Source organism: Cordyceps javanica, chromosome 2, assembly GCF_051103115.1.
Source record: "Cordyceps javanica chromosome 2, complete sequence".
Taxonomy (NCBI): Eukaryota; Fungi; Ascomycota; class Sordariomycetes; order Hypocreales; family Cordycipitaceae; genus Cordyceps; species Cordyceps javanica.
In genome coordinates this window covers 5,650,232-5,676,622 of record NC_139296.1, presented here as the reverse complement: position 1 = coordinate 5,676,622, position 26,391 = coordinate 5,650,232, and the positions used below count along the sequence as shown (strand labels likewise).

General features: G+C 55.2%; 11 protein-coding genes across 11 annotated transcripts; 5 read left to right on the top strand and 6 right to left on the bottom strand.

Moving 5' to 3' along the window:
• Positions 1 to 263: 263 nt before the first annotated feature.
• On the bottom strand, positions 264 to 1,589 carry V2A60_004218 (major facilitator superfamily domain-containing protein; the record flags this gene model as incomplete). The annotated part of the gene is made up of 1 exon (XM_083255539.1): positions 264 to 1,589. The coding sequence occupies one exon, from the start codon at positions 1,587 to 1,589 to the stop codon at positions 264 to 266; it is 1,326 nt and encodes a 441-aa protein (XP_083111665.1).
• A 548-nt stretch (positions 1,590 to 2,137) lies between these two features.
• Positions 2,138 to 3,820, top strand: V2A60_004217 (uncharacterized protein; the record flags this gene model as incomplete). Its single annotated transcript, XM_083255538.1, has 1 exon — positions 2,138 to 3,820. The coding sequence occupies one exon, from the start codon at positions 2,138 to 2,140 to the stop codon at positions 3,818 to 3,820; it is 1,683 nt and encodes a 560-aa protein (XP_083111664.1).
• Positions 3,821 to 4,019: 199 nt separating this feature from the next.
• V2A60_004216 (Alpha/Beta hydrolase protein) lies at positions 4,020 to 5,357 on the bottom strand (the record flags this gene model as incomplete). Its single annotated transcript, XM_083255537.1, has 1 exon — positions 4,020 to 5,357. One exon carries the CDS (start codon positions 5,355 to 5,357, stop codon positions 4,020 to 4,022), a length of 1,338 nt encoding a protein of 445 aa, XP_083111663.1.
• Positions 5,358 to 6,420: 1,063 nt separating this feature from the next.
• Positions 6,421 to 7,344, bottom strand: V2A60_004215 (uncharacterized protein; the record flags this gene model as incomplete). The annotated part of the gene is made up of 1 exon (XM_083255536.1): positions 6,421 to 7,344. The coding sequence occupies one exon, from the start codon at positions 7,342 to 7,344 to the stop codon at positions 6,421 to 6,423; it is 924 nt and encodes a 307-aa protein (XP_083111662.1).
• Positions 7,345 to 9,965: 2,621 nt separating this feature from the next.
• V2A60_004214 (peptidase A4 family-domain-containing protein) lies at positions 9,966 to 10,715 on the top strand (the record flags this gene model as incomplete). The annotated part of the gene is made up of 1 exon (XM_083255535.1): positions 9,966 to 10,715. One exon carries the CDS (start codon positions 9,966 to 9,968, stop codon positions 10,713 to 10,715), a length of 750 nt encoding a protein of 249 aa, XP_083111661.1.
• Positions 10,716 to 14,341: 3,626 nt separating this feature from the next.
• V2A60_004213 (S53 family peptidase) lies at positions 14,342 to 16,512 on the top strand (the record flags this gene model as incomplete). The annotated part of the gene is made up of 5 exons (XM_083255534.1): positions 14,342 to 14,541; positions 14,604 to 15,046; positions 15,112 to 15,608; positions 15,686 to 15,975; positions 16,044 to 16,512. 5 exons carry the CDS (start codon positions 14,342 to 14,344, stop codon positions 16,510 to 16,512), a joined length of 1,899 nt encoding a protein of 632 aa, XP_083111660.1.
• Positions 16,513 to 16,713: 201 nt separating this feature from the next.
• On the bottom strand, positions 16,714 to 18,128 carry V2A60_004212 (cytochrome P450; the record flags this gene model as incomplete). The annotated part of the gene is made up of 3 exons (XM_083255533.1): positions 16,714 to 16,862; positions 16,915 to 18,011; positions 18,064 to 18,128. The coding sequence occupies 3 exons, from the start codon at positions 18,126 to 18,128 to the stop codon at positions 16,714 to 16,716; spliced, it is 1,311 nt and encodes a 436-aa protein (XP_083111659.1).
• A 1,451-nt stretch (positions 18,129 to 19,579) lies between these two features.
• V2A60_004211 (P1 family peptidase) lies at positions 19,580 to 20,809 on the bottom strand (the record flags this gene model as incomplete). Its single annotated transcript, XM_083255532.1, has 1 exon — positions 19,580 to 20,809. The coding sequence occupies one exon, from the start codon at positions 20,807 to 20,809 to the stop codon at positions 19,580 to 19,582; it is 1,230 nt and encodes a 409-aa protein (XP_083111658.1).
• A 283-nt stretch (positions 20,810 to 21,092) lies between these two features.
• V2A60_004210 (3-isopropylmalate dehydrogenase) lies at positions 21,093 to 22,241 on the bottom strand (the record flags this gene model as incomplete). The annotated part of the gene is made up of 1 exon (XM_083255531.1): positions 21,093 to 22,241. One exon carries the CDS (start codon positions 22,239 to 22,241, stop codon positions 21,093 to 21,095), a length of 1,149 nt encoding a protein of 382 aa, XP_083111657.1.
• Positions 22,242 to 22,546: 305 nt separating this feature from the next.
• V2A60_004209 (3-oxoacyl-reductase) lies at positions 22,547 to 23,368 on the top strand (the record flags this gene model as incomplete). Its single annotated transcript, XM_083255530.1, has 2 exons — positions 22,547 to 23,118; positions 23,185 to 23,368. The coding sequence occupies 2 exons, from the start codon at positions 22,547 to 22,549 to the stop codon at positions 23,366 to 23,368; spliced, it is 756 nt and encodes a 251-aa protein (XP_083111656.1).
• A 711-nt stretch (positions 23,369 to 24,079) lies between these two features.
• Positions 24,080 to 26,334, top strand: V2A60_004208 (beta-N-acetylhexosaminidase; the record flags this gene model as incomplete). The annotated part of the gene is made up of 2 exons (XM_083255529.1): positions 24,080 to 24,131; positions 24,212 to 26,334. 2 exons carry the CDS (start codon positions 24,080 to 24,082, stop codon positions 26,332 to 26,334), a joined length of 2,175 nt encoding a protein of 724 aa, XP_083111655.1.
• Positions 26,335 to 26,391: the final 57 nt, after the last annotated feature.

Here is a 26,391-nt window from a genome sequence, read left to right as displayed (position 1 = left end):
GGATCAGGGTGCAACGATTAATCTCGGGCGAGCTTATTTTTATTGAGCCAAATGACAGTCTATATTGTTTGTCGATACTCCTTTGTCAATTTCGCAAGTGTATTCCCCCCCAAAGCCTGAGCTACATGAATAGATTCTATAGAATAAGTGGTCCGCCTGATTCAATGCCATTTGAAAAAGAAAAAAAAAACATCCGCCTAGAATGCTCATTTATATGCACATGATGATTATGATTTTAGCCCCGCAACGCCAGTACATATGCTCTAGACTTTGACTCGAAGCTTCCAGCCCGCCTTTGCCACCCGTGCTCCAACAGCCATGACTGTTGCCAGCAGTATCGCCGTCGCGGCAAACATTTGCGCACCGAGGTAGCTGCCGCCAGAGCGTTCGATAATGGCACCGGAGATGGCAGGTCCGGTCAAGTTGGCCAAGCTGACAAAGAATAAAATCATGCCGACACGCGTGCCAGTCTTGCTCGGATGTGGCGTCATCGTCGTCGCCACAGCCGGATAGAGGGCTTGCAGCGCGGCCGCCACCAGGCCGTATATGACGGCGAACACGTACAGGCCCGCCGAGGAGTAAACAGCTGCCCAGCAGTACACTAGCAGGCTGGAAACGACACCGATGGCGATGACGAGATTGAGCGCGCCGCACCACTTGTCCGCCACAATGGTGGGCGAGATGCGGCCGACGACGCCCACTCCGTTGAGCAGGACGACAAGGTAGATAGGCTGCGCGACGCCGATCCGATCGCGAGCAAACGTACCGAGAAAGAAAAAGGCAAAATACAGTCCCCAAAACGCAAAGAACATGCTAATCGTAAAGAAGATGAAGGGCACGTCTTTGAATGCCGTCGTGTCGATCCAATCAGACGTTTTTCTCGGCGGCAGCCGCGGCTTGAACAAGAACAAGCAGGGGATGTAGCTGACGAGCATAATGAGGCCCATGCAGCGCATCGTCCAGCCGAACCCAATTTTTTCGTGAAAGATGAGCCGGTTGATGAGGATCGGGTACACGAGGCCGCCAACCGCCGCCCCGGCCGCCGACAGACCAACCGCAAAGGCGCGGCGCTTCTTGAAATACTGCGACAGGATGGCGAGCGCGGGGCAAAACGTCAGCCCGTTGCCGATGCCCATGCAGACGGCCTGCGAGAGGAAGTAGTGCCAGTAGCCTGTGCCGAGCGAGGTCATGAAGACGCCGAGCAGCTCCAGGAAGACGCCGGCGTAGAAGACGGGGAAAAAGTGGCCGGCGTCGGTGGCCCGGCCCGACGCCACGCCGACGCCGAAGAGTAGGAATGTCTCGACGCTGCCGATCCAGGCGACGTCGCTGGGCGGGCGGTCCAGCGCCCGGGTGTAGTACTCCTGGAAGACGCCGTAGCCGTTGACGACGCCCCAGGTGTTGAAGAAGACAATGTGCATGAGGAGGACGTGCGTCCAGGCGTCCCGTCCGCCGTCGGGCGGTTCTTCATCAGCGGCAGCAGCGATGGCTGCTTGGAGCTTCTCGGGCTGTCGCTCAACCGAGTCTGCCTGGCTGGTGTAGCCGGGAGTCGTCACACCAGACTCTACGTCTGGGAGGCTAGTGCGCGCCATGATGTCTACTCACGGCTTGACGGTCGCATCTGGTTTTTTGGAATTTGGTGAAAGAATCAAGATGCATATGCAGGCCACTTAATAAGAGCAGCTCTGTCATGTAATAATGGGCTTGGCTTCTACTTGTCGTATCATCCCGCTCCGCAATATGCGTGGTTTCCGATATAGCCGCCATTTCCGGCCACACTATTCCCGATGCAGGGGTCTCCCGTCTCCACCTGCTCAAACGGCAAAATCTACCGAGTACGCGCGGTGTAGACTTTCAAGGCGCGTCTCGGAGGCAGAAAACTCATCGCGCGCCTAAATCACAAACCAAACGACCTCTTCTAGTATTCATCATGAACCCGTATTACTAATGGGGGAGATTTATCGCATCCATCATACAGTCCCCATCACTTTGATCCGCGACAACTCACACGTCGGGTTTCTCAACCTCCCCCTCCACTTGTTTGCATCTCCACCAAACCGCTTGGCTTCCGCTTTACCCGTCCTCAAGCCGCCCGCACACACACCATCCCCCGAGCCTGTAAGCCGGCAGAGCCCATCGAATGACATCGGTGCAAGGGCGCAAGCGGTCGCGGCTGGCCTGCCAGACATGCCGGGACCTGAAGCGCAAGTGCGACGGCGCCGAGCCATGCGGCACATGCGTCCGCTTCGAGTATCCCTGCCGCTACTCGGCCGGCAGCAGAATGCGCAGCAAGACGACGACGACGACGACGGACCACTCCGGCCGCGCACCTCTGCGGAGCGCAGGCCTGCCGCGGCCGACGCGTCATCGCTCGCCCGTGGAGAACACCACCACCACCACGCCCGCGTCCTCTGTCGAGCACCAGGCGCGCTCGCTCGAGGCCAACTCCGGGCCGGCCTTTGTGCACCGGCTCGGCTTCAGGTCCGAGCCCAAGGGTAATAACCCCCGCGTGCAGACCTTTGCGTGGAACGCGTTTCTCGGATCCCGCCAGACCGTGCAGAGTCCCACGGCACGTTCCGTTACCGAGCTCCTGTCGCAGCAGCGCATGTCGTACCTGGCCGGCGTGTACTTCCAGAAGCTGCATCCCACCTACAGCTTCATCGATGCCGGCGAGCTGGACCAGCACGTCCGTCTTCGGTGGGCGAAATCCAGCGCACCGGAACCGATTGATGCCGTGCTGTGCGGTGTTGCCGCCTTGGGCTGTCTTTTTTCGCAGGTGCACGCGGATAGGACAGAGCCTGATCTTGTCGAGTCCGCCAAGCGCATGCTCGAGGAGTCCTTCTCTGAGCCGCCTTCTGTTTCCAGCATAACCGCCTGGCTGCTTCGAGTCATCTATCTCCGGCTTGCCGGGACGCACTATCCTGCATGGATGGCAAGCTGTACGGTGCTGCACATGCTCGAGGCCGCAGGCATGACGGTAGAAGACACGGACCACGTAGCACTGCGTCCCGACACAAAAGAGGCGAGCAACATCGAGGTCAACAGGAGACTACTGGCCGTCTCACAGCATCTCAACATATGGATGTCCTATGATATGGGCTTGAGCCGCGTACCTCTCTCTGGCGTGACATGCGCACTTCCCTCAAAGTGGCCAGGCGAGTTCACCACTGAGCTGATGGAGCTTTTACCATTCACTATACAGCTGGACCCTGAAAGAACGCAAGCAGCCTCGGAGCTTGAATCTGCGCTGCAAACGGTCCTCGACCGTGTTCACAGCCGGCCACCAACAGTTTTGGGCCAGTGCAATCTTGCTCTGTGCCTGTGCCGCCGCCTGCGCTCCATGGAGTTTTCCCTACCGGACACCACAATACAGCGGATCCTGGTTCTGACAGCCAGCGGTATCCAGGCCGCCCGTGCAATCCTCATCGACCGCGCCCCGTGGCACCACATGGCCTACGTCCCCTTCCAGATCGTCTGCGTCCTGCTCGCAATCGACACCATATCGTCCATATCACAGCTGCCCGATGCCATGCAGTGCCTCAAGGATGTTGCTTCCGTGTATAACACGCACGCTACGCGCGAAGCGATGCGTACTGCACGGTCTCTCGTCATGCTGCATCAACGCGGAAAAGAAATGCTTGCCGCCGCATTGAATGACGTTGTCAACATTTATGATCAGGAGGACGTGGCGAATACCGCCCCGTCATTACCTGACGACTTTGCGTGGCTGAATGGTTTACCCGAGGACATCTCCAACATTCAAGACCTCAACTTGGAGCAACTGCTTAGCCCAGAATTTTTCTGGAATGCAAGTAGTAGTTGATGGGGAAAAATACCTGGGAAATAGTTGATGGTATAATGGACGTTGATTCATTAAGACTAGTGATATATTACAATTTAGGATAAAAGACACGCTAATTACCAACAAAAATATGAACCCCAAGTATGCCCGTAAATGCTGATGCAATAGAAAAAAACATGTGCCACCAATCTTGTTCATTTTTTATTTTTTTTGGCATTGCTTATTTTCTGCCCTGGAATACGTCCTCAAACCAGTCGTAGAGGACTTGGTTCTGGTAGACTGCGGCGCCGACGGAGCAGTGCTCGCCAGCGCCATCATCAGCCTTGAACCGGTGAATGACCTTGTTGGAGCTGCTCGTCGCGGCATCCGCCAGCTGCTGGGGCTGGCCGGGGAAGAACTGGTCGAGCTCGGCGTCGCCGATGAAGATGGGCTGCCTGATCTTTTCGGCGACGCCGTCGAGGGTGTACTTTTGGATGAGCGTGGCAAAGTCGAAAAAGTCGTCGGCCTTGAACGACCACCGGCCCTGCTGGACGGCCCAGCGGATGCCGGTGGGGGTGCTGGGGTCGCCGACGGCCTGGGCAAAGAGGTCGTTGAAGTCTCTGCGCTTCCCGTCCTGCAGCCACTGCCTGGCGATGGCGGGCAGCTGGCCGGTAAAGGTCGCGCCAAAGTCGTAGATGCCGTCGATGGCGCCGACGGCGGCGATGCGCGGCTCAAAGGCGGCCGCGCGGGACGCGAGGTAGCCGCCCAGGGAGTAGCCGATGACGCCGATGGCTTCGGGGTCGACCTCGGCGAGGGAGACGGCGTAGTCGACGACCGGTGTGACGACGCGCTCCCAGTCGGGGATGAAGCCCATGTTCTGCGCGCGGCGGACGGTGGGCTGGCCGGGGCCCTCGTAGGTGATGACGTTGTATCCTCGCTCGAGGGCGGCCTTGCCAAAGACGTGAAACATTTCCTCCTGCGCGCCGTCGAAGCCGTTGCACATCAAGATGGTGGGGCGGCGGCGGCGGCCCGGCTGCTTCCCCCCCGCGCCGTAGAAGATGGCGGGGATCTCGAACGCGCCGTCCGCGGACCTGAGCGTCGTGCGACGGCCAGGGTTGGTCAGCAGCGGCAGGGCGTCGTCAAACGCCGCCGTCTGCTTCGCCCAGAGGCTGTCGATGCGGGGGTCCTCCCAGTCCCCGTGCAGGAAGAAGTCGGCGGCGCGGAAGTAGCTGGCGGCCTTGAGGCGCATCGCGCGGAACGAGGCGGGATACTTGGTCGCGTCAATCGCCCGCCCTTGCTCGTCGACGCGCTCGGCGAGGCTGTTAAAGGCCCGGTAGTAGCTCTCAAAGTCGGAAGCCTCAATCTGCCGCGCCGCCACGAGGACCTCGCCGAGGTCGGCGCCCTCGGCGACGGACAGCGAAAGCGTGCGGAGAATCTCAAAGTGGAAGGACTCGTCCGCGCTCAGCTGCAGCATGGGGTTTCTGGGCGGCGCGTTGCTTGGGGGGGCGGTCGAGTTCTGGGCGCCGGCGACCATGCACAGGCCGACGGCACCGACAAGGTACGTTGTCAGGCAGACCATTGTGAAGATGATGGATGTGCAGGGTGATGGAAGTTGTATATATTGTTGTAGTGTGCGCAATCAAGCTTGGTGTATGCTTGCAATAATGGAAACGCGCTCAGACTGTTTTGGTTTGACGCTCGTATTTGAATCGAATTGCAGGTGGTGTTGGTGATGTTGTATTTTCAAACAGACCCGGGAGGTCGGGTGCATATATATACAACTCTACGGATACAACATCAAGTTTGTCGCCGGTGATGTCTCCATGAGGAGCGATCCGCTATTTGGGAAGTAAACTAACACAAACTTAGAATGAGCCACCCAGAGCGTCAAAGCCCCTACTCTGCTGGATACAGCCACGTCATAATGAACCGGAATTGACAGCCGGGATTGAGGATAGGGCAGATGAAATCGAGGCACAGGGTGTGTGTGTGTGTGTGCGTGTGCAGATTGTTTACCGGCCAGGCGCTAACTCGCGAGGGCGAGTCCAGCAACCGAGCTACCGAACTGTCGGGTCCCCTGAGAGTTTAAAAGAATTTAATAAAAAAAATTGCGTAGCATAGCCTCGATGCTTGCGTTGCAGGTTCTCAGAGGCGAAAAGTCAAACTTGAAGCTGGCGGGCGGCGCCTTTGTGATTCTTGGCACAATACCGTCCCCGACAGGAGTTTGCCTGTTTGGGAAGCGAATCCCGTGTGCCAGCGCGGGAAACTAGTATGGACTAGGCATGCACCGCTGCAACCCAAGGGGGTCACGGCTCGTTGATGATGAATGGGCAAATGGCGAGAGGTGACACCACGTCGCATGTCCTCGTGGTTGCGCAAACTTTACGCCACGCGACCCGAATCAGGAGAGAGTCTGCGCTGCAGCCTCTCATTTCACAGTAACCGTCGCGGGGACTGTGACGGTTCCTCTCGCCTAGCTTGGTTTCTCGTTTACAAGTTCACGGGGTGTGGCGCATATTCAAGCAGTATAGTTTGGAACGTGCTAGATAGAGCTACCGTTTTCATTTCATAGCATAGATAATCAGAGTCTCGATACTCGAACAACTGGTTCAGGGGCTTGGATCGCCCGTTGCATTACAATATCATTTCCAACACACTGGTAGAAAAGTGGAAAGGCAGATTCCGATACAGATTCCCCAGAGGGCGGAATGCGAACCCCGCCCGAGCCTACTCGCATCGGATTTTGCACTCCCCCCATTTGAGGAGCCGCTACCGGCAGTTCCCACAGGCCCGGAAGAAGACGTCGTTTTCGCCGTCGACGTTGCCGTGCTCGATGTCGGCGTGCCTGCAAATGACGTGGTCGGCGAGACTGCCGCACCTGCAAGGCTGCTGGCTGCTGCTTTGACGTCGAGGTTGCAGGGCTGCGCCTCGGGCTGCGCAAGAAGATTGGGGCACGCCGTCGAGCTGTTGGCGACCTTCTCCGCGGTCCCCTTCAGCGCACAGCCCTGGTAATCGCGAATCGCATCTCTCGGCAGCCTGGCACCGGGGCGGGTCGTAAAGTACATCTTGCCCGACCTCTTTCCCACGCCCGACTGGATCAGCGTCGCGCCATCGGGCCTCTTGGAGCAGACAGTCCAGTAGTGAAACTCCCAGCTCAGGGAGCACGCGTCCTCCTCGCCGTGCCACCGACCGTACGGGCCCGCCGGGTCTTTGCTGCCGCCGGGGAGGGCATCCTGGAGCGTCGTGGTCGAGTTGAGAATATAGTACGCGCCGCCCGACGGCACCTGGGCGTACTTGTAGCCGTTGACGGTGTCGCTGCCGTACAGCGAGCCCTGCGCGCACTGGACCGACCACGACAGCTCCGAGTTGTACGACAGCAGCGCGGGCGCGTTCTGGTACCCAAAGATGACGGGGAACGGGGAAACGACCGCGTACGTGTCGTTTTGTGGGAAGACGATAGACATTTCGCCCACCTGGCCGCTCTCATCGTCGCCAGATGAGGCGCAGGCGAAATGAGCCACCGCGAACAAGGTCGCAAGGGCGAGGCCGACCGGGTTTCGCGACATGTTGAACGAATCCCGATTGTGCATGTGCAATGAGGAGTCGCAAGCAGGTTTCCGAGGCAATCAATGACGCAGGTATGTGTTTGACTAGAATCGAGTTACCCCTCTTCCTCGGCCAGCATTTCTCTTTCTTTTTTTTCTCTTTCAGTCGAGCAAATTTTAGTCGTGGCAGACTTTGTCTTATGAGCAAGTGCGGCTGAAAGAGCGTGCGCCCTAGGCAAGGGATCGGCAGCAACGCCCTACTCGGCTGTTGGTGCTCTTGTGAAATGTCAGCACCTAATCAGAATTGCAATAAAGTTCTTACTGCATTCACAGCCCACTACCATCGTTCGGGATTCGCTGCTTTGTATGTACTCAGTATTGTGTAATGTCTCCACGAGATCGTAAAGAGTGGGCGAGGACATCGGGGCCAAATGCTGACCGCGGTAACCGGCTGCGATCAATGAGCCATCGAGTGTTGATCCGGTGCGCGGATGCCCTACTGTAAGCACTTGCTAGGGCTGGTTTTTGAACAATTCAGAGCAAGTTCTTGTAGATGGGATGGATAAGCCACGGTAAGGCTGATTCACCATATACAAAGGAGCACCAATATAGGATTACTAGTTTTACCTCAAAAGTTTTATGAGCCAACACGAGGATCATGTACAAGTGTTAAAATGGTTGATCCGGTCCACGTAAAAAAAAGCCCGCTTCTTCTTACTTTTCTTCTCAGAGACAGAATTCTAACAATTTGCGGCCGATCCTAGCTACTATCAGCCAAACTCGCCAGCATGTTGAGGGCCACTTCAGATATAGGGTAGTTCACACCTACTTGTTCGATTGCGAAACTCGCTGTCATGTCAGGCCTAAATCTACATCTGAAGGGCAGCCACTAATGGTAGATAAACTTGCCTGGTACGTGTAAACAAACGAAAAATAAATACGTCATAGCCAGGTCGTTGCAACGTCGCAGCTTTGGACGTGGACAGGTTATGCGACTCCATCTACCCGACGACAGGGTCGAGAAGAAGTGTAGTTCAATACTTTGAAGAGGAAGAGTTACGGACCAATTCTCCAGATGGGTTGAAGATCTAAATAAAACGTATGTGTGTATGTATGTGTATGCGTATATATATGTGTGTATATATATGTGTATGTGTATGTGTATCTGTGTGTGTCGCCATCGATTTAGACTGGCACAGAGTGCGCATGCCAACTATTGCAACCATCAAATTGTGGCAAGGCGATCACCAGGCGAGCAAACATGCCAAAGTGCTCTAGAATACTCCCATGCTGCTCTGCGGCTTCCTGGAGGAATTCAATTCAAGGCGGCTTTTATTAAGCAAAAAGACTTGTAAATCATTGGCTTAGGATAAAGCGCCCAAGCTTGGCCTGATTAGATTCAACAATCATCCAACAATGTGTCGTGCTGAGAATATAGGTTAGAATTTTGGTCATGCTATTCGGTGCTAAACTTGGGGATTTCGCCGAACTTAAGCCCAGATCCAGCCGTGATACAGAACCTCGAAACTAAGAATTTCTCCCCCATGCGCAGAACAAGTCCCTGACTTTGGGTCGAGACTACAGCGTATTTTCAGTGCGCAGCCTCGCCCAGAATGTTGAGAGGCACATGATACTGGATCGAGTCCTCCGAGGTGTATGAAGATCTACTACATCAGAAAGCCCCCCTGCTATTCGTGCAGATGTGTGGTTGGCATGCCCTTCCATGTGGTAATTAATGCTTAAAAAGTACTGATAGCGTACTGGAAGGATGAATCATTTGACGGCGAGACGGCCGCATCTCTTTAGCGGGCTTGGGGTAGCTGGCTCCTCGGCTGGAGCAGTCAGCTCTGACAGGTGTCAAAGACCCCTGTTGCAGAACGGCTAGGTACTAAAATAGAGCGCGGATGCGAGGCAATTAGGAGAGGCCGCGGAGTCTTCGACGTCTTATTACCGCGACGAGGTCCTACTGGAGAGTAGCGGGCGCGCGGCGCGCCCTGATGGGTGATTGTGGACGGCTATGCGGCATGGTCTGATGCCCCAACGAGCGGAATCCACGGCAGCGTAGCTTTTCCTCTTTGGTGCAAGATTTTCTTTGGGTGCGACCCTGATTCTCCGCCGGTGTTATTGGCGGTTTGCTCATTGGTCCCTGGTCTAGTCTCTTGCCTATTCTGTAACAGCATCACTGCACCCCAAGTGATAAAACGCTTTATACAATGGGGAAGGTAAGCCCTTGTAGCTGAAGGACTGGTTCTTATCGCGGCCGCGTAATGTAACCCATGGCACCAGTTACTTACAAAACGTTGATGCTCCTCGGTCAAGTTGAAGCATCAAGACTGCAATCTGGATGGACAAAGTTTGGGTCACGACAGTAAGCCGATGCACCTGTGCTTACCACCTTCGAAAGATGGTCTAGCGCCGGATACGTTGGTCAGAATGGCCTCTCCCGCTTCATGTTGCTATTCCGACAAGCGTTCGCGATTCGGCTTTATTAGGTCTTGTAGTAACTATAAAGCTCGAGGAATGCCCGTCGAGTGGGATATAAAATCGCACATCATTATACAAAAAACAACCCTTTGCCTCAGCCTGTGGCTACCCCTCTCTGAAACGTCAACGCATCCATACTCTGCTTCAATCCTTCCGCCATGAGATATTCTCTCGTCCTCTCGTCTCTCGCCACCCTGGTGACGGCCATCCCGACAATCACCAGAGGCCCTGCCCTGCGCCAGCGTGAGGCCAGTGGGATTCAGCGCTCACACGTCAAGAAGCCGGCAGCCAACACCACCGAGACCCAGTACTCTGGAAACTGGGCCGGCGTTGTTCACACCGGCAACGGATACAACCACGTTCAGGGAACCATTGTCGTGCCTCAAGTGTCTGGTGGTTCCGACAGTGCCGCATCTGCTTGGGTCGGCATCGACGGCGACAGCTGCCAGAGTGCCATTCTGCAGACCGGCATCTCCTTTTACGGGGACGGCTCCTTTGACGCCTGGTATGAGTGGATTCCCGACTACTCGCACAGCTTCAGCGGCATCGACATCAGCGTCGGCGACAGCATCAAGATGTATGTCGATGCGTCCTCCAAGAACGGAGGCGTCGCGGTGCTGGAGAACCTGAGCACCGGCCAAAAGGTCCAGCACAAGTTCAGCAGCCCTCCGTCCACCCTCTGCGAGACGGACGCCGAGTGGATCGTCGAGGACTTCCAGCAGGGCAGCAGCCAGGTTCCCTTTGCCAACTTTGGCAGCGTCACATTCACCGACGCTTCCGCATCTGGTACTCAGGGCTCCATCACTCCCCGTGGCGGTACCGTCATCGACCTCCGCACCCAGTCTGGCCAGGTCCTGACTGACTGCGGCACCCGTGGAGACGACGTCTACTGCAACTACACGGGTTAGAGAGCAGAGTTCTGGAAAATAGCTTCACATACCGTATATAGGCTTTGAAACATATATATATATATATTCCGATGTACAAGATAAAGGCGTTGTTGCGCACGGCTTAGAGGTGGTGCCTATGAGAAAACATTGCCCGTATGTGAGCCAAGATTTGCTGTGACTGTGTAATAAAGCCATCATGTTTGCAGAACAAAAGCTGACCACGAATTCTTACTCTCCTCCTTGCATTACGGCGAAGCTCGAGACGCGGCGAAACGTTGCGTACTGACGGATTGTGGTTTCCGCTCCAATACTGCATACCTGGTCCTCCCGTAAAAATCTTGCTAAAACGCCACCAAAACGAGGGAGAAAGAATTTGGTAGATTTTCCATAGCAGAGTTCTGCGCTGGTGCGTTGGGATCAGTCACGGCACGACTTTTGTAGCTCTTGATGGCCCGAGTAGATGCGCCCACGAGTTTCGTCTCACTACGCATAGGTGCCTATGGAAGTTTTGGTGAACTTCACTTCTTCTGTGTGTCTAAGCCGGCTCATCCGAATGTCAGGACTTGTAGCCACGGACTACGGACTTCCGGAGTTGGCGACAATGTTAGGCTTACCTAAAGCTCTTGGAAAGACGATCTCGAGATGGAGAAAAACCAACACCAGTCTGATAATATAGCACCTCGGACAGACTAACTGTCTAATACAGATATTATGACTACATCGAAAACACAAAAAGAAGCAATAGGAGAAGATTTGCCTGCTGCAAAAGTCATGTTCTTGACATTACTTGGGAATTTATAAGCCCCATTCTACAACCGCGAGTCGTGTCACGGCATCTAGCTGGTATCACTGGAATGCGTATTCACTCGACTCACTTGCACGGTATCTCTGTCAAATGTTTTTAAACATTTTTTTCTCATGGCTAAGGACTGTGATGATGAGTATCCGGGCCAATGCATCAGTCAATGCAGAGACCTGGAGAAATGTAAATTGATTGTACGCGCCACTTAAGCTAGCAGTGAAAGATCAAGTTCGGTAAAAGATACCGAAAGATCGTGCTAGGGGTAGGTTTAGAATTGCCGGAAAATAGCCCATCGGAAGCAAGAATAGCGCGAGTGCACTCGAGAAAAAAAGAAAAAAAAACGTGGTGTACCAGTGGTGGCAGGGTGGTAATGATTGTAGGCAGGGGAACAGCCGCAGCAGCGGCGGCGGCTGAAGCATCAGTGGCGATGAAAGCGACAGCGGTTATGCATACGTTTACGAAGATGTGAGTTCAGAGTAGGCGTGTGTTTCTCTAGAGATAATCTAGCTTGGGGTATGAATAGTGTCGCTAACACCAGGCGGCTCCAGGTTATATTGGGTTCTAAAGCTCTCAACGGTGCCACGAAGCTGGAGCAATCACCGCTCGAGCTTTCTCTTCAACTTCGTTGCTGACTATATCGAAGACTACACGAGTATTAGCGAACCGATGGTCCGTGGCATTGGGTGACAGGGTTTCCGAGATCTGAAACAAGCACTGCCTTGATGATACCCTAGAAATGAGAGCACACATATAGTGCACAATTGACACACACGTTTTTGCAAAGTTGCGCTTTGGCCCTTTAGCGCCCGTTTTCATACACGGACACCCTGAAAAGTTCAACGGCAGACAAAGTCGCGCTCGCGGGGAAAAAAGCAGGAAGGAGATGAACCGATTCTTGTTGTGTCACCGATCTAGGCGGACTGTTAACTCTGAATATTAGCTCACAATACAGTGTTATATTCTTTGATGGGAATACAATCTCCTACCTTGAACCTTTCAGAGATAAAGATCAACTCTCTCAATCCCTGGAGAGTCGATTATAGCGGTGCTGATTCAACTATGACTTCATGATCGGAGAGCTCGAGGGTGTCGCCGCCACTCTACGCGTGGATTGGCTGTAATGGTCATCAACATGTCCAGTTGTATGTACATGTACATTTTGGCAAGTATAGCGCTATTCGGTACTCAAAGCTTGCATACGCCACCAAGTAGCCGACGTGAGAAGGTTGGTGCTGTAGGGGCAGTGGCGGAGATGTCAATACTTACATACTGACGGTGATACTTGGCTTTGTGGTCTGCGCCAGGCCTTGACATCTTGGTGATTCGCGCCCCCCCTCCCCAATCATGAGGCTGGCAAGAGCCGCTAATGTTCACGACTAATTTACAAAAAGGCGACGGCGCGTCGCGGGCACACACACTCTGTCTCCGTGCTGGGATTTCCGAAAGGCTAAGATCGACAGGTGACTGGGATTTCTCTTCTCTTTCACGCGAGAAGAACTGATTGAAGAAGGCTAGAACGCAATGTGCCGGGCAAGGTGAGGGAACCCATGCGTCGAGCAAATGCCGGGTAACCCTTTGGGATACGCGGCTAGGCCTGGGCGCGTTTTTTGGCACATGTATGAGGGATTTTACATCCTATGATATGATCCATTCTCACAAACAATATGCGCTCTGCCAAGTTCCCTGAAAGGTGACAATTGGTTCCTACCCATGCTTTCCCCCGCAGCTTCGAGCCTCCTAACTAACTGCTTCGTACGGGGTACTTGCTTGGCCATCGTGGAGTACCTCGTGGAGCACCTTTCCGGACAAGCTTACTGCTAGGCTGTCCTGGCTGTGTCACCCCCTCAATGTTACGCTATTCTGACCCCTGGCGGCTTGGCTGTCGATGGCCAAGACACTGGTAGATCAACCCGATGCGATTTGTTTATTAGCCAAGACACACGGCCATCACTGGGAAATACACATGGGCATGTAGCTCGGGAGGCGCAACCATCCAGTTGCAAGAAAGCTCTCAACGCTGATGACCTCTGCCATTCGGCAGGCTCAATCCGCTGACCCGCTAACGAGCGCGATTATGCTCCATTCCGGCAATATGTTGAGAAAGGAAGGAGACAAGCAAATGTTTGCCGCCGATTACTCAACTGAAATATCATCTCGCTCTAGACTCTGTGACTTGTGTGCGTACGAAGCTGAGGGCTCCGCAGACGCACAGCATCAGCCGTCTCGATTTTAATTTACGGCGTCATAATTTCAGTAGGGCCCCAATGGGCTTACAGAAGTCTGCCTAAGAACTTGGGTCCTTTGGTGTGTACTGGTGACTACTCAGTAGTACAGGGACCAGGAACGGAGCACGCCTTACTCCTCGTATGCAGGCCGGATCACGAAAAGGCTGGCGCCGCTGGAGCTCCCCCGCGGGGCATCAGTGGGGATGATTTCTGGCAGTGCATGGACGAAAGGGGAAGGTCACCAGAGCAATTAACCCTGATCCCTGACCTTATTCCGCCACGGACCTTCCAGTGCTGGATTCAGGCGGCGCTGTGACCGTTCGGCCCGTGATAGCGCCATGGCGCAGCCCTCCCGAATAGGCAAGTCACACCAATCCTTGCAGAGATAACTCCAATCTCGTGCCAGTCTAGTCAGGAACACTGCCAGCTGGATTGAACGTCGGGTTTGCCAAAAGATATGATGACATCCGGGTAAAGTTGCCGTCGAATTACGAGGCGGAGGCAGCTATCTACGTATAAAGGCTGGCTCCCACTTTCTGGAAAATAGTAGCACACAGAAGAGTAGCTTCCCGTCTCAGCTTTCGATTGCGTGCAATTGACCGTTAGCAATCTCGAAAATGAAGAGCATTATTCTATCGAGCCTAGTGCTCGGCGCTCTCGGCTTCCCGGCCGACAGCCACGTCGTCCACGAGAAGCGCAATGCTCCTCGACAGCACTACGTCCGCGGTGAGCCTGCCGATGCCGCTCAAAAATTGCCGGTCCAATTTGCCCTGAAGCAAAGCAACCTGGAACAGGGCGCCCAGCGTCTCCTCGATACGTGAGTTATTATGCGCCCAATGTGGCCAACGGTCGAGCAACAGCGCTGATAAACAAGTTCAGCTCTGACCCCAAGTCCCCCAACTACGGAAAGCACATGACGGCTCAGGAAGCCATCGACTACTATGCCGCAGACAGCCAGACCATCAACACTGTCACAGACTGGCTCATCAAGGCCGGTGTTCCTTCCAAGGACATTGTGCTGGACAAGACGCGCACGTTTATCAATATTGAGTCTACTGTCGCCAAGATGGAAAAGGTTCTCCAGACCAGATATCACGTCTACCAGAGCAGGCTGAGTGGAAGAGATCACATTGGTGTCGAGGAGTACAGTCTTCCCAAAGACATTGCCTCGTACGTTGATTTTGTGTATCCTGCCGTCAGCCTTGGCCAGATGGAGCGCCGCGACGACGTTGCGCCCGTCAAAGGCGCTGCCGACAAGTATGCTGTCAAGGAGCCCATCCGCCCCCTCACACAGGGTGTCCTCGATAGACTCAACTCCAACAGTACGTATCACCACGCAGGAAGTTATTTTTTTTTCCTTTCTGATACTAAACAATGCCCAATACAGAGTCGGTTGGCTGTGACGAGGTCATCACGCCCCAGTGTATCCGAGACATGTACAAGATCCCTCTGGAGAACAGTCCCGAATACGTCAACTCCCTCGGCATCTGGGAGACTGAGGACACTTTTGATCAGGAAGACATTGACATCTTCTTCAAGAAATACGCCACCAACGTTCCCGCCGGGACCAAGCCCCAGCTGGCTCTCATCAACGGCGCCACCGCTCCCGTGCGACAAGAGGATGGCGGCGGCGAGTCCCTCCTCGACCTGGACATTGCCTATCCCATCATCCAGCCCCAAAACGTCGTCATTTTCCAGAACAAGCCTCTCCGCAACGCCTTTAGCCAGTTCTTTGCCGACTGGGCCAGCGCTGTCGACAAGGACTTTTGCAAGCAGGACCCCAACTACGACCGCAGACTGATGTGCGGCAAGTACCAGCCGTCCAACGTCATGTCGGTCTCGTACGGCGACGCCGAAATGGATGAGCCCGTCGCTGTCGTCCAGGTAAGAACTATTTATCCCAAAATGCCCGAGCAAAAGAAAAGGTGACCAAAGGATCTGTCTAACATGACGTTTCATAGCGCGTGTGTAACGAGTTCATGAAGCTTGGCACCGTCGGTGTCACCATCGTTGTCTCGAGCGGTGACACCGGTGTCGCTAGCCGTCAGAACCAGTGTGCTGGCCCTCACCATGACATCTTCACGCCGTCGTTTTTGGCCGTCTGCCCATATGTCACTGCTGTTGGCTCCACAGTTCTGCCCAAGGGTAGAAAGGTTGGCGATGCTGAGGTCGTCACCACGTCCTTCTCTCCGGGAGGTGGCTTCTCCAACATCTTCCCCCGTCCTGCGTACCAGGATGCGGCCGTTTCCAAGTATGCTTTCCCTTCATCATATCTAAATGGGAAAATTCTTTTTCGTGCTCTGCTAACATGTAATAAAGCTATCTCCTCCGCCACAACCCCAACTACTTTTCCTATGAAACCTCTAACGGTACTATCCCCACCGACACCCGTGGCATCTACAACCGCGCGGGCAGAGGCTATCCTGACGTCGCGGCTGCTGGCGACAACGGCCTTGTGGTAGCGCAGGGGGCTGCAGGCCTCAGCGGCGGTACTTCCATGTCCTCCCCCATCGTTGCTGCCATCTTCAACCGCATCAACGATGTTCGCATGAACGCTGGCAAGGGTCCCATTGGCTTCGCCAACCCCGCCCTGTACAGTGCGGCGGGTATTGACGGATTCTTCAACGACATCACCGAGGGCGACCAGTCTCTGGGTGGAATTTACAGCGACCGTGGCTTCAGCGCTTGTGGCAACAACGGCTTCAGTGCTGTCCAGGGCTGGGATCCTGTTTCCGGCCTCGGTACTCCCAACTATGAGAAGTGGGTGGCGTACTTTCTCGAGTTGTAATAGATCACTCTGTTGCCGAATAGCGCATAATTTGTAGCTAATAAAATGTATATATTTGTATTTGTGATGTCGGCCGTGATGCGACCGATCAGCGTTCAAAGGAAGCTAGATGCGACTGACTCTCATCGGAAAGACTGAACTGCAGTGAGTGTCCGCCGTTATTGTAACAGTGCATGCCCGCGGTTTAGAAAAACTGACATGCTAAACAGTGTGAGAAACCCTGTGAAATCTGAGAAACAGCTGATCTGCTTTAGGCCGAGCAGAATAGCCATCAGTTTGCTCAATACCGCTGTCATCTACAATGCTTGTAGCAAAATGGGCGTAGGTCACAGCAAGCACCAGCTTCATTTCTGTTACAAGTCAGAGAAGGAACAGTCAAGGAGGAAAATGTTGCCCACAGACCTTGAAGGGCAAAGTTGGACCCGATGCACATCCTTCCGCCGCTGCCAAAGGCCCAGAAGTGGCGCCTCATAGCGTCTGGGTCGTCGCTACTGAGCCATCTGTTTGGGTCCCAGGTACCAGATCTGCGGAACACCGTTTCGTTCAAATGCAGAGTGTGGGCCAAAGATGCGATGCGAACACCGCCAGGGATAAAGTGTCCCTCAATATAGCAGCCCGGATACGGCGTGTGGCGTGGCTGCGGGCCTGGTATCGGGGCATGAAGTCGCAAGGTCTCCATTACGATCGCATTGAGTAGCGGGAGGCCATCTAGTTTCCTGGGCTCCGGCAAACCACCTCCGCTCTCAGATATCAGAGGCGATACTTCTCGTCGAAGTTGATCTTGGAGCGCGGGCAGCCTTGACAAGTGCCACGACGCGTACGTCAGCACAATACCGGCCGTTTCGTGGCCTGCGAGAACTTGATCAAGTATTTCGCTGGCGATTGATGCACCTCTCTGCTGGATAGTTGTGTTATACAGGATGGAATTCACGCCCTCAGTCTTTTCCTCCTTGCTGATGCCTTCGTGCATCGCAGCAAAGACAACTGGAGTGTTGGCCGGGTCCGTATCTTCCGTTTCACTAAAGAAACTATGCCCGGTTTTCTCACACAGAGACTTATTCCAAGAGCGTAGCTCATCGTTTGCGTCATCAACAGACGAAGGATACAGACGTATACCAATCTTTTTGAGGGACGCTGTCATGAGAGGGAGTTCCTGAGGCCAGAAATGGTGATGATGGCGCGACAAATAAAGGTCTAGCCAGTGATCGCGATAGGCTTTTTGTTGAAGAAAGTTGGTACTATGCCGTAATCCAAAAATATACGCCGAAATTAGATCCATAGTCGTAGCCATGAAAAGTGACTGCACTTCGGTGCCACCAGGTTGCGTCTTAGTGGCCTCACCATCCAAGAGCGGTAGGAAGCGGTCAAGCATTATTGCGTGACTCTGAGCCTTTGAAGCATCAGAGGACATGATGAATGACTTGGAGTAGACGTTGGATATCATTCGCTTTCTTTTTGAATGCGGTTTGGACTCAATGGTCGAGAACATGCAAGGGACACTGCCATGCTTTTTTAGTAAGTGGTAGTTCATCCTGGTAGCGGCCGACATACCCGTAGTTGTCGAAGATGCGGTACCACGGCGCCTTTGGGAATCCGCCTTGGTAAATGATTCTCATGGCGTCGACGCCATCAACGCTGATGGTGTCAGGCGCCACACGTATGATGTTCCCAAGGCGCCGATGCGCCTCGCGCAGCGATGCATTCTCCGTGCCATTCTTCCGCGCGCGGAGAATCCATAGGCTTGAAACCCGACAAGACCAGTGAGGCACAGGTAGTTTTGCCAAATGCGAAACAAACCACGGATGAACTATGTAGGAATAGGTCAAATATCCGACGAGCAATATCGATACGAGCCAGGGAAGTTGCCAGATCATGATAATGAGAGGCAGAGAAGCGTTCTTAGCCAGCGAAGGCTGCGAAGTGTTTCCAACAGGGGGGGAGGGGTTTTATAAAAAGAGACACGATGGAGGGGAAAGCGAGATGTGAAACTCAACACATTGGAAGACGGCGCCTTAGATGGTGTTTGGTATAAACCCCATGCTTTCTATTTGATAAGACCCCTCTTCCTGTGTTGATGTTCAGAAGCTCCAACTAGTGCAAATGCAGGAGAATTTACAAGTGGCGCGCGCCCTACAGCACGGCGCGCCCTACTACAATTTCGAAGCATCAGGTCTCAGCGTAGCCAGGATGGGAAATTCGGTTTAACAATTGTATTGAAGATTCACCTAGTTTTGAAGTATTATTCTCTGCCAACTGGCCCTATTGAAACGCTGTCGTGAGGGCAAGGTTCTTGGGGAGAGTATTACAACATGCTGGGCAGCAACCAGACAATGGAATCGACCTCGCTCGCACAGCTCTAACCTGAGATGGCGGGAGGCCAGGCCCCGAAGATGGGCCTAGTGACAAACACAGAAAGATGGAGCAAAGAGCATATCGGGTTTCAATAGAAGGCCCTTCTCGCCAGCACCATGTGCAATGCTCGAACTGCGTCTGTCGAAGCATTTACGTTTACGCCATGTCCTACGCTTTTGTGGCCCTGTACTAGCCGGTTTGCTATCTTGGACGTATCAATATCCGTCAAATTACCGCATTGCTACCAATGCGCTATGGGTTTGGGCTACCGCTCAGGCTCCATCTTTCGAGCTCGTGTAGCTAGTGCTGCGTCTCGTATCTTCTACGGCGGTTCCAATCAGAAATTGAACTCGGTTGAGCAATACTGGGATCCGAAATGGGGCGGGCATCCCTCCCAATATGATTCACTACACCAGAATTTGGGCTTCCTTCTTGGATGTTGACGCAATCGTGAGTTTCAGTTCTAATAGAAGGATGAATTCTTTTCATGACTCATTGTTACTCTACGTAAAAGCCATGCCAATGCCATAGAGGGAGACTCCTGTAGGTGCCAACAATTGCTATTTGGGGGTATATTCCTCGTGGCAACGCACCCTTTGGGAATTTAATACACATGACAAGGGAAGGACCAGCTATAGCGCTTTATGGGTAAAAAAAAATTAATACTTGAGCTTCTCCCGACGTCGGGTGTTTCTGGCAGAACTCCAGTTCCACCTCACTGCTTCTCCTTGGATGTGAGCTCCTTCTCGAGGTCAATGTGCTTCTGTACGATATGCTTGACTCTGTCCAGCGGCATCGCCTCGACCGTGCGCCCTCGGAATCCCGTCATGGTCTCTGCCATGCAGAGGGCGTTGAGGATCGCCTCCTCGGTAGCCTCGCCGGCGCTCTCCAGCAAGCTGTCCATCTTGCGCTCGTCCACGGCCAGGTGCTGCAGGATCTCGGCCTTGTCGGGCAGGAACTCGAGCCCCTCGGGGCTGTACTGTCCCGGCGCGACGGTGCCGGTGCTGAAGGCGATGAAGACGTCGCCGCTGTTGGTGTTGCCGTAGCCGCCCACGCGGGAGATGCCGCGCGTCGCGCGACGGGCCAGGCGCTGCAGCTGGACCGCGTTGAGCGGCGCGTCGGTGGCGATGACGACGATGATGCTGCCGTCCTTGATGCTCTTTGCCTTTTCGTACTCGTCCCGGGCCTTTTTCGCGGCTTCGTCCCGCGCCTTCTCCTCCCACAGGATACGACCGACGGGTGCGCCGGCAATCGTGAGCGAGTACAGGCGGCCGTAGTTGGCCTGCACCAGCGCCGCGACCGTGTAGTCAGTCTCTTGTCCGTCCTTGTCCAGACCGGTCACCACACGGCTGGAGGTGCCCGTCCCGGCCTTGAAGCCGTGGCAGGTCATTGCCGTTCCGCCACCAGTGTTACCCTCGGGTACCGGGTCCGAGGATGCCTTTTCGATCCCGCGGATAACATGCTCCGGAGTCACGACAAACTGCGACAAGTCGTTGAGCATGCCGTCGTACGTCTCTCCCACCACTGGCATCAGGAACCAATCCACGTCCCCGTTCTTGTCCCGATAGTGCTGTGCTCCGTACTGGTAGATGCCGGTGTGGCAGGCACCAACCGCGAAGCTGTTGGTGATGACGATGGGACTGGACAGCAATCCGGTATCATCGATCCAGTGACTGCCGGTGAGCTCGCCCGAGCCGTTGTAGCGAAACATGCCAGCATAGCATGCCTTTTCCATCCACTCCTTGCGGGGCAGGATGGTGGTCACGCCGGTATTGACTCCCTTTTCCTTGTCATGGATGGATTCTGTATGGACCAAAACTCCGCCAACGTCGGTGATGCCATTTTTTGGCCCAGTGCGTTCCCATTTGCCCAGCTTGATTTCCGGAATCAGCTCGCGCAGGCGCACGCGCTTTGGGCTAGTCTCTGTGCTAGTGTTGGAAGCCATTTTAACAACGACTCGATACGATCTAGTCTGCAAATCTTCTTTTCAAGGGGAGAGACATGATGGTTATTTATATTAATTCAAGCTCCGCCTGGTACCCCGCACACGGGCAATCATGATACAGCGACATCATTCTGCGGGTCTTGAGTCATGCTAGAAATTTGCCCGAGTTGTAGCATTGATGAGTGAGGCCATTTACATTTTCGGAATCCCGCTTATCTAATTTTCAATCTCGGAAATTTCGGAAATTGTCAACAATCTTGCCGCTCAGCGCAGCGGTTCATCGTCATGCACTCTGTAGCAGTCCGCGCAGGACGGTACATACAGCCGAGCCCAACTCAGAGGTGGTTGCTTTGCCGCCCATATCCCCAGTCCGAATCTCAAGTCCTCCATGGCTCGTATCGTCCAGCACCTTTGATACGGCGAGTTCAATAGCAGCAGCCTCGTCAACAAGCAGGCACGAGTATCGCAGCAGCATTGCCAGGCTGAGGATCTGCGCGACGGGATTGACAATGCCTTTACCAGCAATATCTGGGGCGCTTCCATGGACGGGCTCGTAGATGCCATTGCACTTCCCTTCGCCTGGTATTCCAGACAGACTTGCACTTGGAAGCGTGCCCAACGTTCCCACAATAGCACCCGAGATGTCCGACAATATGTCACCAAAAGTATTATCGGTATGGATGACTCCGTTGAACCCACGCGGATTTCGAACCATGAGCATCGCCATGCTGTCAGCTAATTGATGGCGTAGCTCAACATCTGGGAACTCGCGCGCAAAAAGTTCCGTAGTCACACGTCGCCACAGCCGACCACTGGCCAGCGCATTTGCCTTGTCCGCGCTCCATACTACCGCGGGCTTGTCGTGATTGCCAGTGCCGTCACCCGGCCTCTTCATGAGGCGGGCAACGGCCGCAGCGACTCTTCCGCATCGCTCAACCTCCTCGGGCGTGTACACCCACAAGTCCGAAGCGAGGCCGGCCTCTTCCACCTTGGCGCCAAAGTACGCGCCGCCGCAGTTTTCCCTCACGACGATGAAATTCGTGTGCCTGACCACGTCGGCTTTGATCGGCGAGGCATCTACCAGTGCAGGCACAATGATGTTGCATGGACGCAGATTGGCAAAGGCGTCGAGTCTCTTGCGCAAAAGAAGCAGGCCGGACTCGGGATTGGGCACAGAGGTCGCCCATTCTGGTCCGCCGACGCTGCCAAACAGCACAGCATCGCTCTGCGTGGCTTGCTCGAGGACCTGCTCCGTTATGGCCACTCCGTGCCGATCAAGGCTACAGCCGCCCACCAAAGCAGTGGTGATTGTGAATGTGAGCCCCGGGCGGCACTCTTGTATAACTTCTAAGACGCGCAAAGCCTCGTGCATCACCTCGGGTCCGGCGTGGTCGCCGGGTGCCACAAGGATTTTGAAAGTACCAGTCACCATCGTATCGGTTGCAGCCGTAAGCAGAAGCCTGATGAGTGTGCAGGATGCAGTATTACGTCGCCGGTGTCTGGTGCTGCATTCGGTGACGTAGCGACATCGGCCAGTTCTCCGCGTCCAGTAACCCCCAGATTGTGGTGGATATAACCCCGCGATGCTCCATGTTAGCCCCTCTTCCCTCTCCTACTAGTTAGTTAGTTGACCCAGGATACTACTATTACCAATCGCGCTCTTCACCTTGTACGGTGACTCTACCTCGCAGAATAGTCTCATCCAATTGCACTAGTTCAAGTCTTCATCGGTATACCATGGCATCAGGACGACTGAACGGCAAAGTTGCGATTGTTACTGGCGGCGCCTCGGGCTTTGGCAAGGGTATCGTCGAGAAATTCGTCAAGGAGGGTAGCAAAGTGATCGTTGCGGATCTGTCCGAAGACAACGGCACTGCCGTCGCCGCAGAGTTCCAGTGTGTATTTGTGAAGGCCGACGTGACCCAGCGAGCCGACTGGGAGAAGCTTCTCGACGCTGCCCGCAGCACCTTCGGTCAGCTTGACATCGTCGTTAACAACGCGGGTGCGACATACTCCAATAAGCCTACCGAAAAGGTTACAGATGCAGATTTTGACTTGGTCATGAATGTCAATGTCAAGTCTATCTACTTGTCATCATCAGTTCTTCTGCAGTATTTTTTGAACGAGAAACGTCCAGGATGCTTCATACAAGTGGCCTCGACCGCCGGAATTCGGCCACGGCCTGGATTGACATGGTACAACGCCTCTAAAGGTGCTGCTATCACGGCTACCAAGTCGCTTGCTGTTGAATATGGCCCGAAGCAGGTTCGCTTCAACGCAGTCTCGCCAGTCGTTGGGCTTACGGCCATGTAAGTGGCTGCCTCAGACACGGCAGTTTATAGGGAAGTTTATGATGAGACACTAACGGCAAGCAGGACTCCTCTGTTTCTAGGGAAACCCGATACGCCCGAGAACCTCGCTGCTTTTGTGTCTACGATACCTTTGGGAAGGCCCTCCATGCCCGCAGATGTTGCCAACGCTTGCTGTTTCCTAGCCAGTGATGAGGCTGAGTTTTTGACGGGTACCAACATTGAGGTCGACGGAGGCCGATGTGTCTAACCAAGCCAACAATAACAAGGGGCTTTACTATTGGCTTTCTAGAGAACTATGTACCCCGAAACAGGCAGACCGGAGCGTAACTTGCGGCAGGCCATGCATGTGGAATGGAACGCCAGCATTTTCTCGGGGCAAATTGACCCCATAGTTACTCGACACAGAAATTACACGCATTACATCATGTCAACATTTCTCGCTCCCTATTACAGTATTCTGCTCAAAAGTCCCGGCGGTTGAAATGTACAAAACTCGGCCCTCCACAGGCGACAGAGTGCAGGAAGGAAGGCTGTAGAGGTCTGCTCGTGCTGATGCGAAGTTACATGTTGTCAAAAGTCGCTGCGGGATACAAGATGTGAGAGGATTGACACAAGTCTCGTCGGATGTACCTCGTCTTCCTGTCCTGGAAGAACAAGAAAGCCCCCAGTGCCGCCTCGCAATACCGTCGGGTATTATTATGTTGCCCCCGCGTAGTTGTGGTGGGTCAATATTACCTCCCCTGGCCAGTCCGAACTCTATTACGCGATGGTTCCGCTACAGTTCACTCAATGTGGGCTGATGTACGTATTAGTTTGGGGTCGTTACATTAGCCCTGGGCCATGCCTTAGTACATGTAACAATGGAAACCAATCTAGAAAGTCTTTAAATTCGGCAAGTCACCCTCTATTTTTCTTTCTGCCATGACATTGTTCTGCTGCGGTTGAGACAATCATCATCATGGGCCGAAACGGAATATCACAGGTCCTCTTGTCGGCTTTTGCCTGCCAAGGTGCGTACGGCGATCCCCCGCTCCCCCGTCTTTCCACCACTTATATATTCAGTCCACTAACATCCAATTGATTTCCACAGGCGCCGCCACCCTCCTTGGCATCCCGAGCGCCGAGTACACCACCACAGCATGCAAGCGATTCGACCTGCGGCAGCTGAGCGGCATCTTTGTCGACGCCCGCTACGCCGACGCGCGGGACACTCTCGGCGCGACGCTGATCCCGCCGACGCTTCGCGAATTCGCGACCACCTTTGCGTCGGACCTGGCCAGCAGCCTCGGCGTGCAGACGTCCGTGACGACGACCGGCGGGCCGGGTGACCCGCGGCCGCCGCCGGACGGGGGCCTCTACATCACCCTCGACCCGGAGGGCAACTACACCGACGCCGCGGGGCGGTTCACGCACGAGGGCTACTCGCTGACGACCAACAGCTCGGGCGTCTTCGTGGCCGGCGCGTCGCCGCTCGGCGCGTGGTGGGCGACGCGGACGGTGCTGCAGCAGGCCGCCATCCGCGCGCAGACGGGCAGCAACGTCACCGGCCTCCCGCACGGCGGCGGCCGCGACGCGCCGGGCTGGGGCACGCGCGGCATGATGCTGGACGCGGGCCGCCACTGGTACCCAAAGGAGTTCCTCGTCGAGCTGTGCGGCTACATGTCGTACTTTAAGCAAAACACCCTGCACCTGCACCTGTCCGACAACCTGGGCACGCAGAAGCACTACAGCTACGAACAGTCCATGGCCCTCGAGGCCAACTTCCGGCTCTTCTCGGACAGGGCCGAGCTGCGAGGCCTCAGCTCCCCGCGCGACGTGGCCTACACCCGGGACGACTTTGACGAGATTCAGCAAAAGTGCGCCGCGCGGGGCGTCACCGTCATGCCCGAGATCGAGGCGCCCGGGCACGCGCTGCGCATCGTGCAGTGGAAGCCCGAGCTCGGCTTCCATTCGGACCCGTCCCTGCTCAACATCAGCCACCCGGACACCATCCCGACCATCAAGGCCATCTGGGGCGAGTTCCTGCCCTGGTTCCACACCAAGCTCGTGTCCATCGGCGCCGACGAGTACACCGGGCCCGTCGCCGACTACAACCGCTTCGTCAACGCCATGCACGACTTCATCCGCGAGCGGGGCAACAAGACCATGAGCATCTGGGGCACGTTCCCGCCCCGGTACGACGGCTCCTACGACAACATCCACCAGGACGTCGCCATCCAGCACTGGGAGTTTTTCGAGGACAAGCCCCTGACCGACTACATCCGCAACAACTACTCCGTCATCAACTCGGACGACACCTTCTACGTCGTCAACAAGTACTCGGAGAGCTACCCGACCTCGCTGCCCCTCGCCAAGACCTTTTCCGGTGACCCCTCGGTGCCCGGCGGCGGCCCGTGGTACCCGCACATCTTCAGCACCAAGAACGCCGCCGAGAACCCGCCGCGCGACGAGCCGCGCGTCCTCGGCAGCATCGTGCCGCTGTGGAACGACTTTGGGCAGAACGCGAGCGTCGCGTCCGAGGCGTACTACGCCTGGCGCGAGGGCCTGCCGGCGGTGGCGGACAAGCAATGGGGCGGCCGCCTGACGCGCGCGCAGTTCGACGTCGCCTTCCGGCAGGTCCAGCCGTACGCGCCGGGCCAGAACCTGGACCGCGCGATCCCGTCCCGCGGGGAGACGATCCTGCAGTACAGCACGTTTGGCAGCATCCCGGGCCGCGTCGTCCGGGACACGTCGGGTAATGGCCACGACGCGCGCACCACGTGCATGACGGACCGGACCGCGCTCTCGATCCGGCCCGGATGCGCCGTGACGCTGCCCTTTGGCGCCAAGGGCCGCGACTACACGCTCTCGCTGTCCGTCAAGCTGGACCGCGACATGCGCGGCGCCCAAAACGCCACCCTCCTCGAGGGCAGCGACTCGGCGCTGCTGCTCGCCCCGTCCCTCACCCTGCTCGCCTCGGGCAACTACTACCCGCTGAGCCTGACCCTGCCCGTCGACCAGTGGGTGGAGGTGACGGTCCGCGGCAGGGGCGCCCAGACGTTTGGCGCGATCCGGCCCGAGGACGGCTTCCTCGAGGAGGAGGAGTTCCGCGCCGTCCTCGGCATCAACGGCAAGGAGCTGCGCTCGGAGCCCGTCGCGGTCGAGGCGCCGCTGGGCAAGGTGGCGGGATTCACTGGCATGCTGAGGAATTTTACACTTACGAGCAGAGGATGAGTTTTGTCGTCGGTGGTTTCATTCTCAGCTTAGATTACATCGAGCTTTCTTTGCATG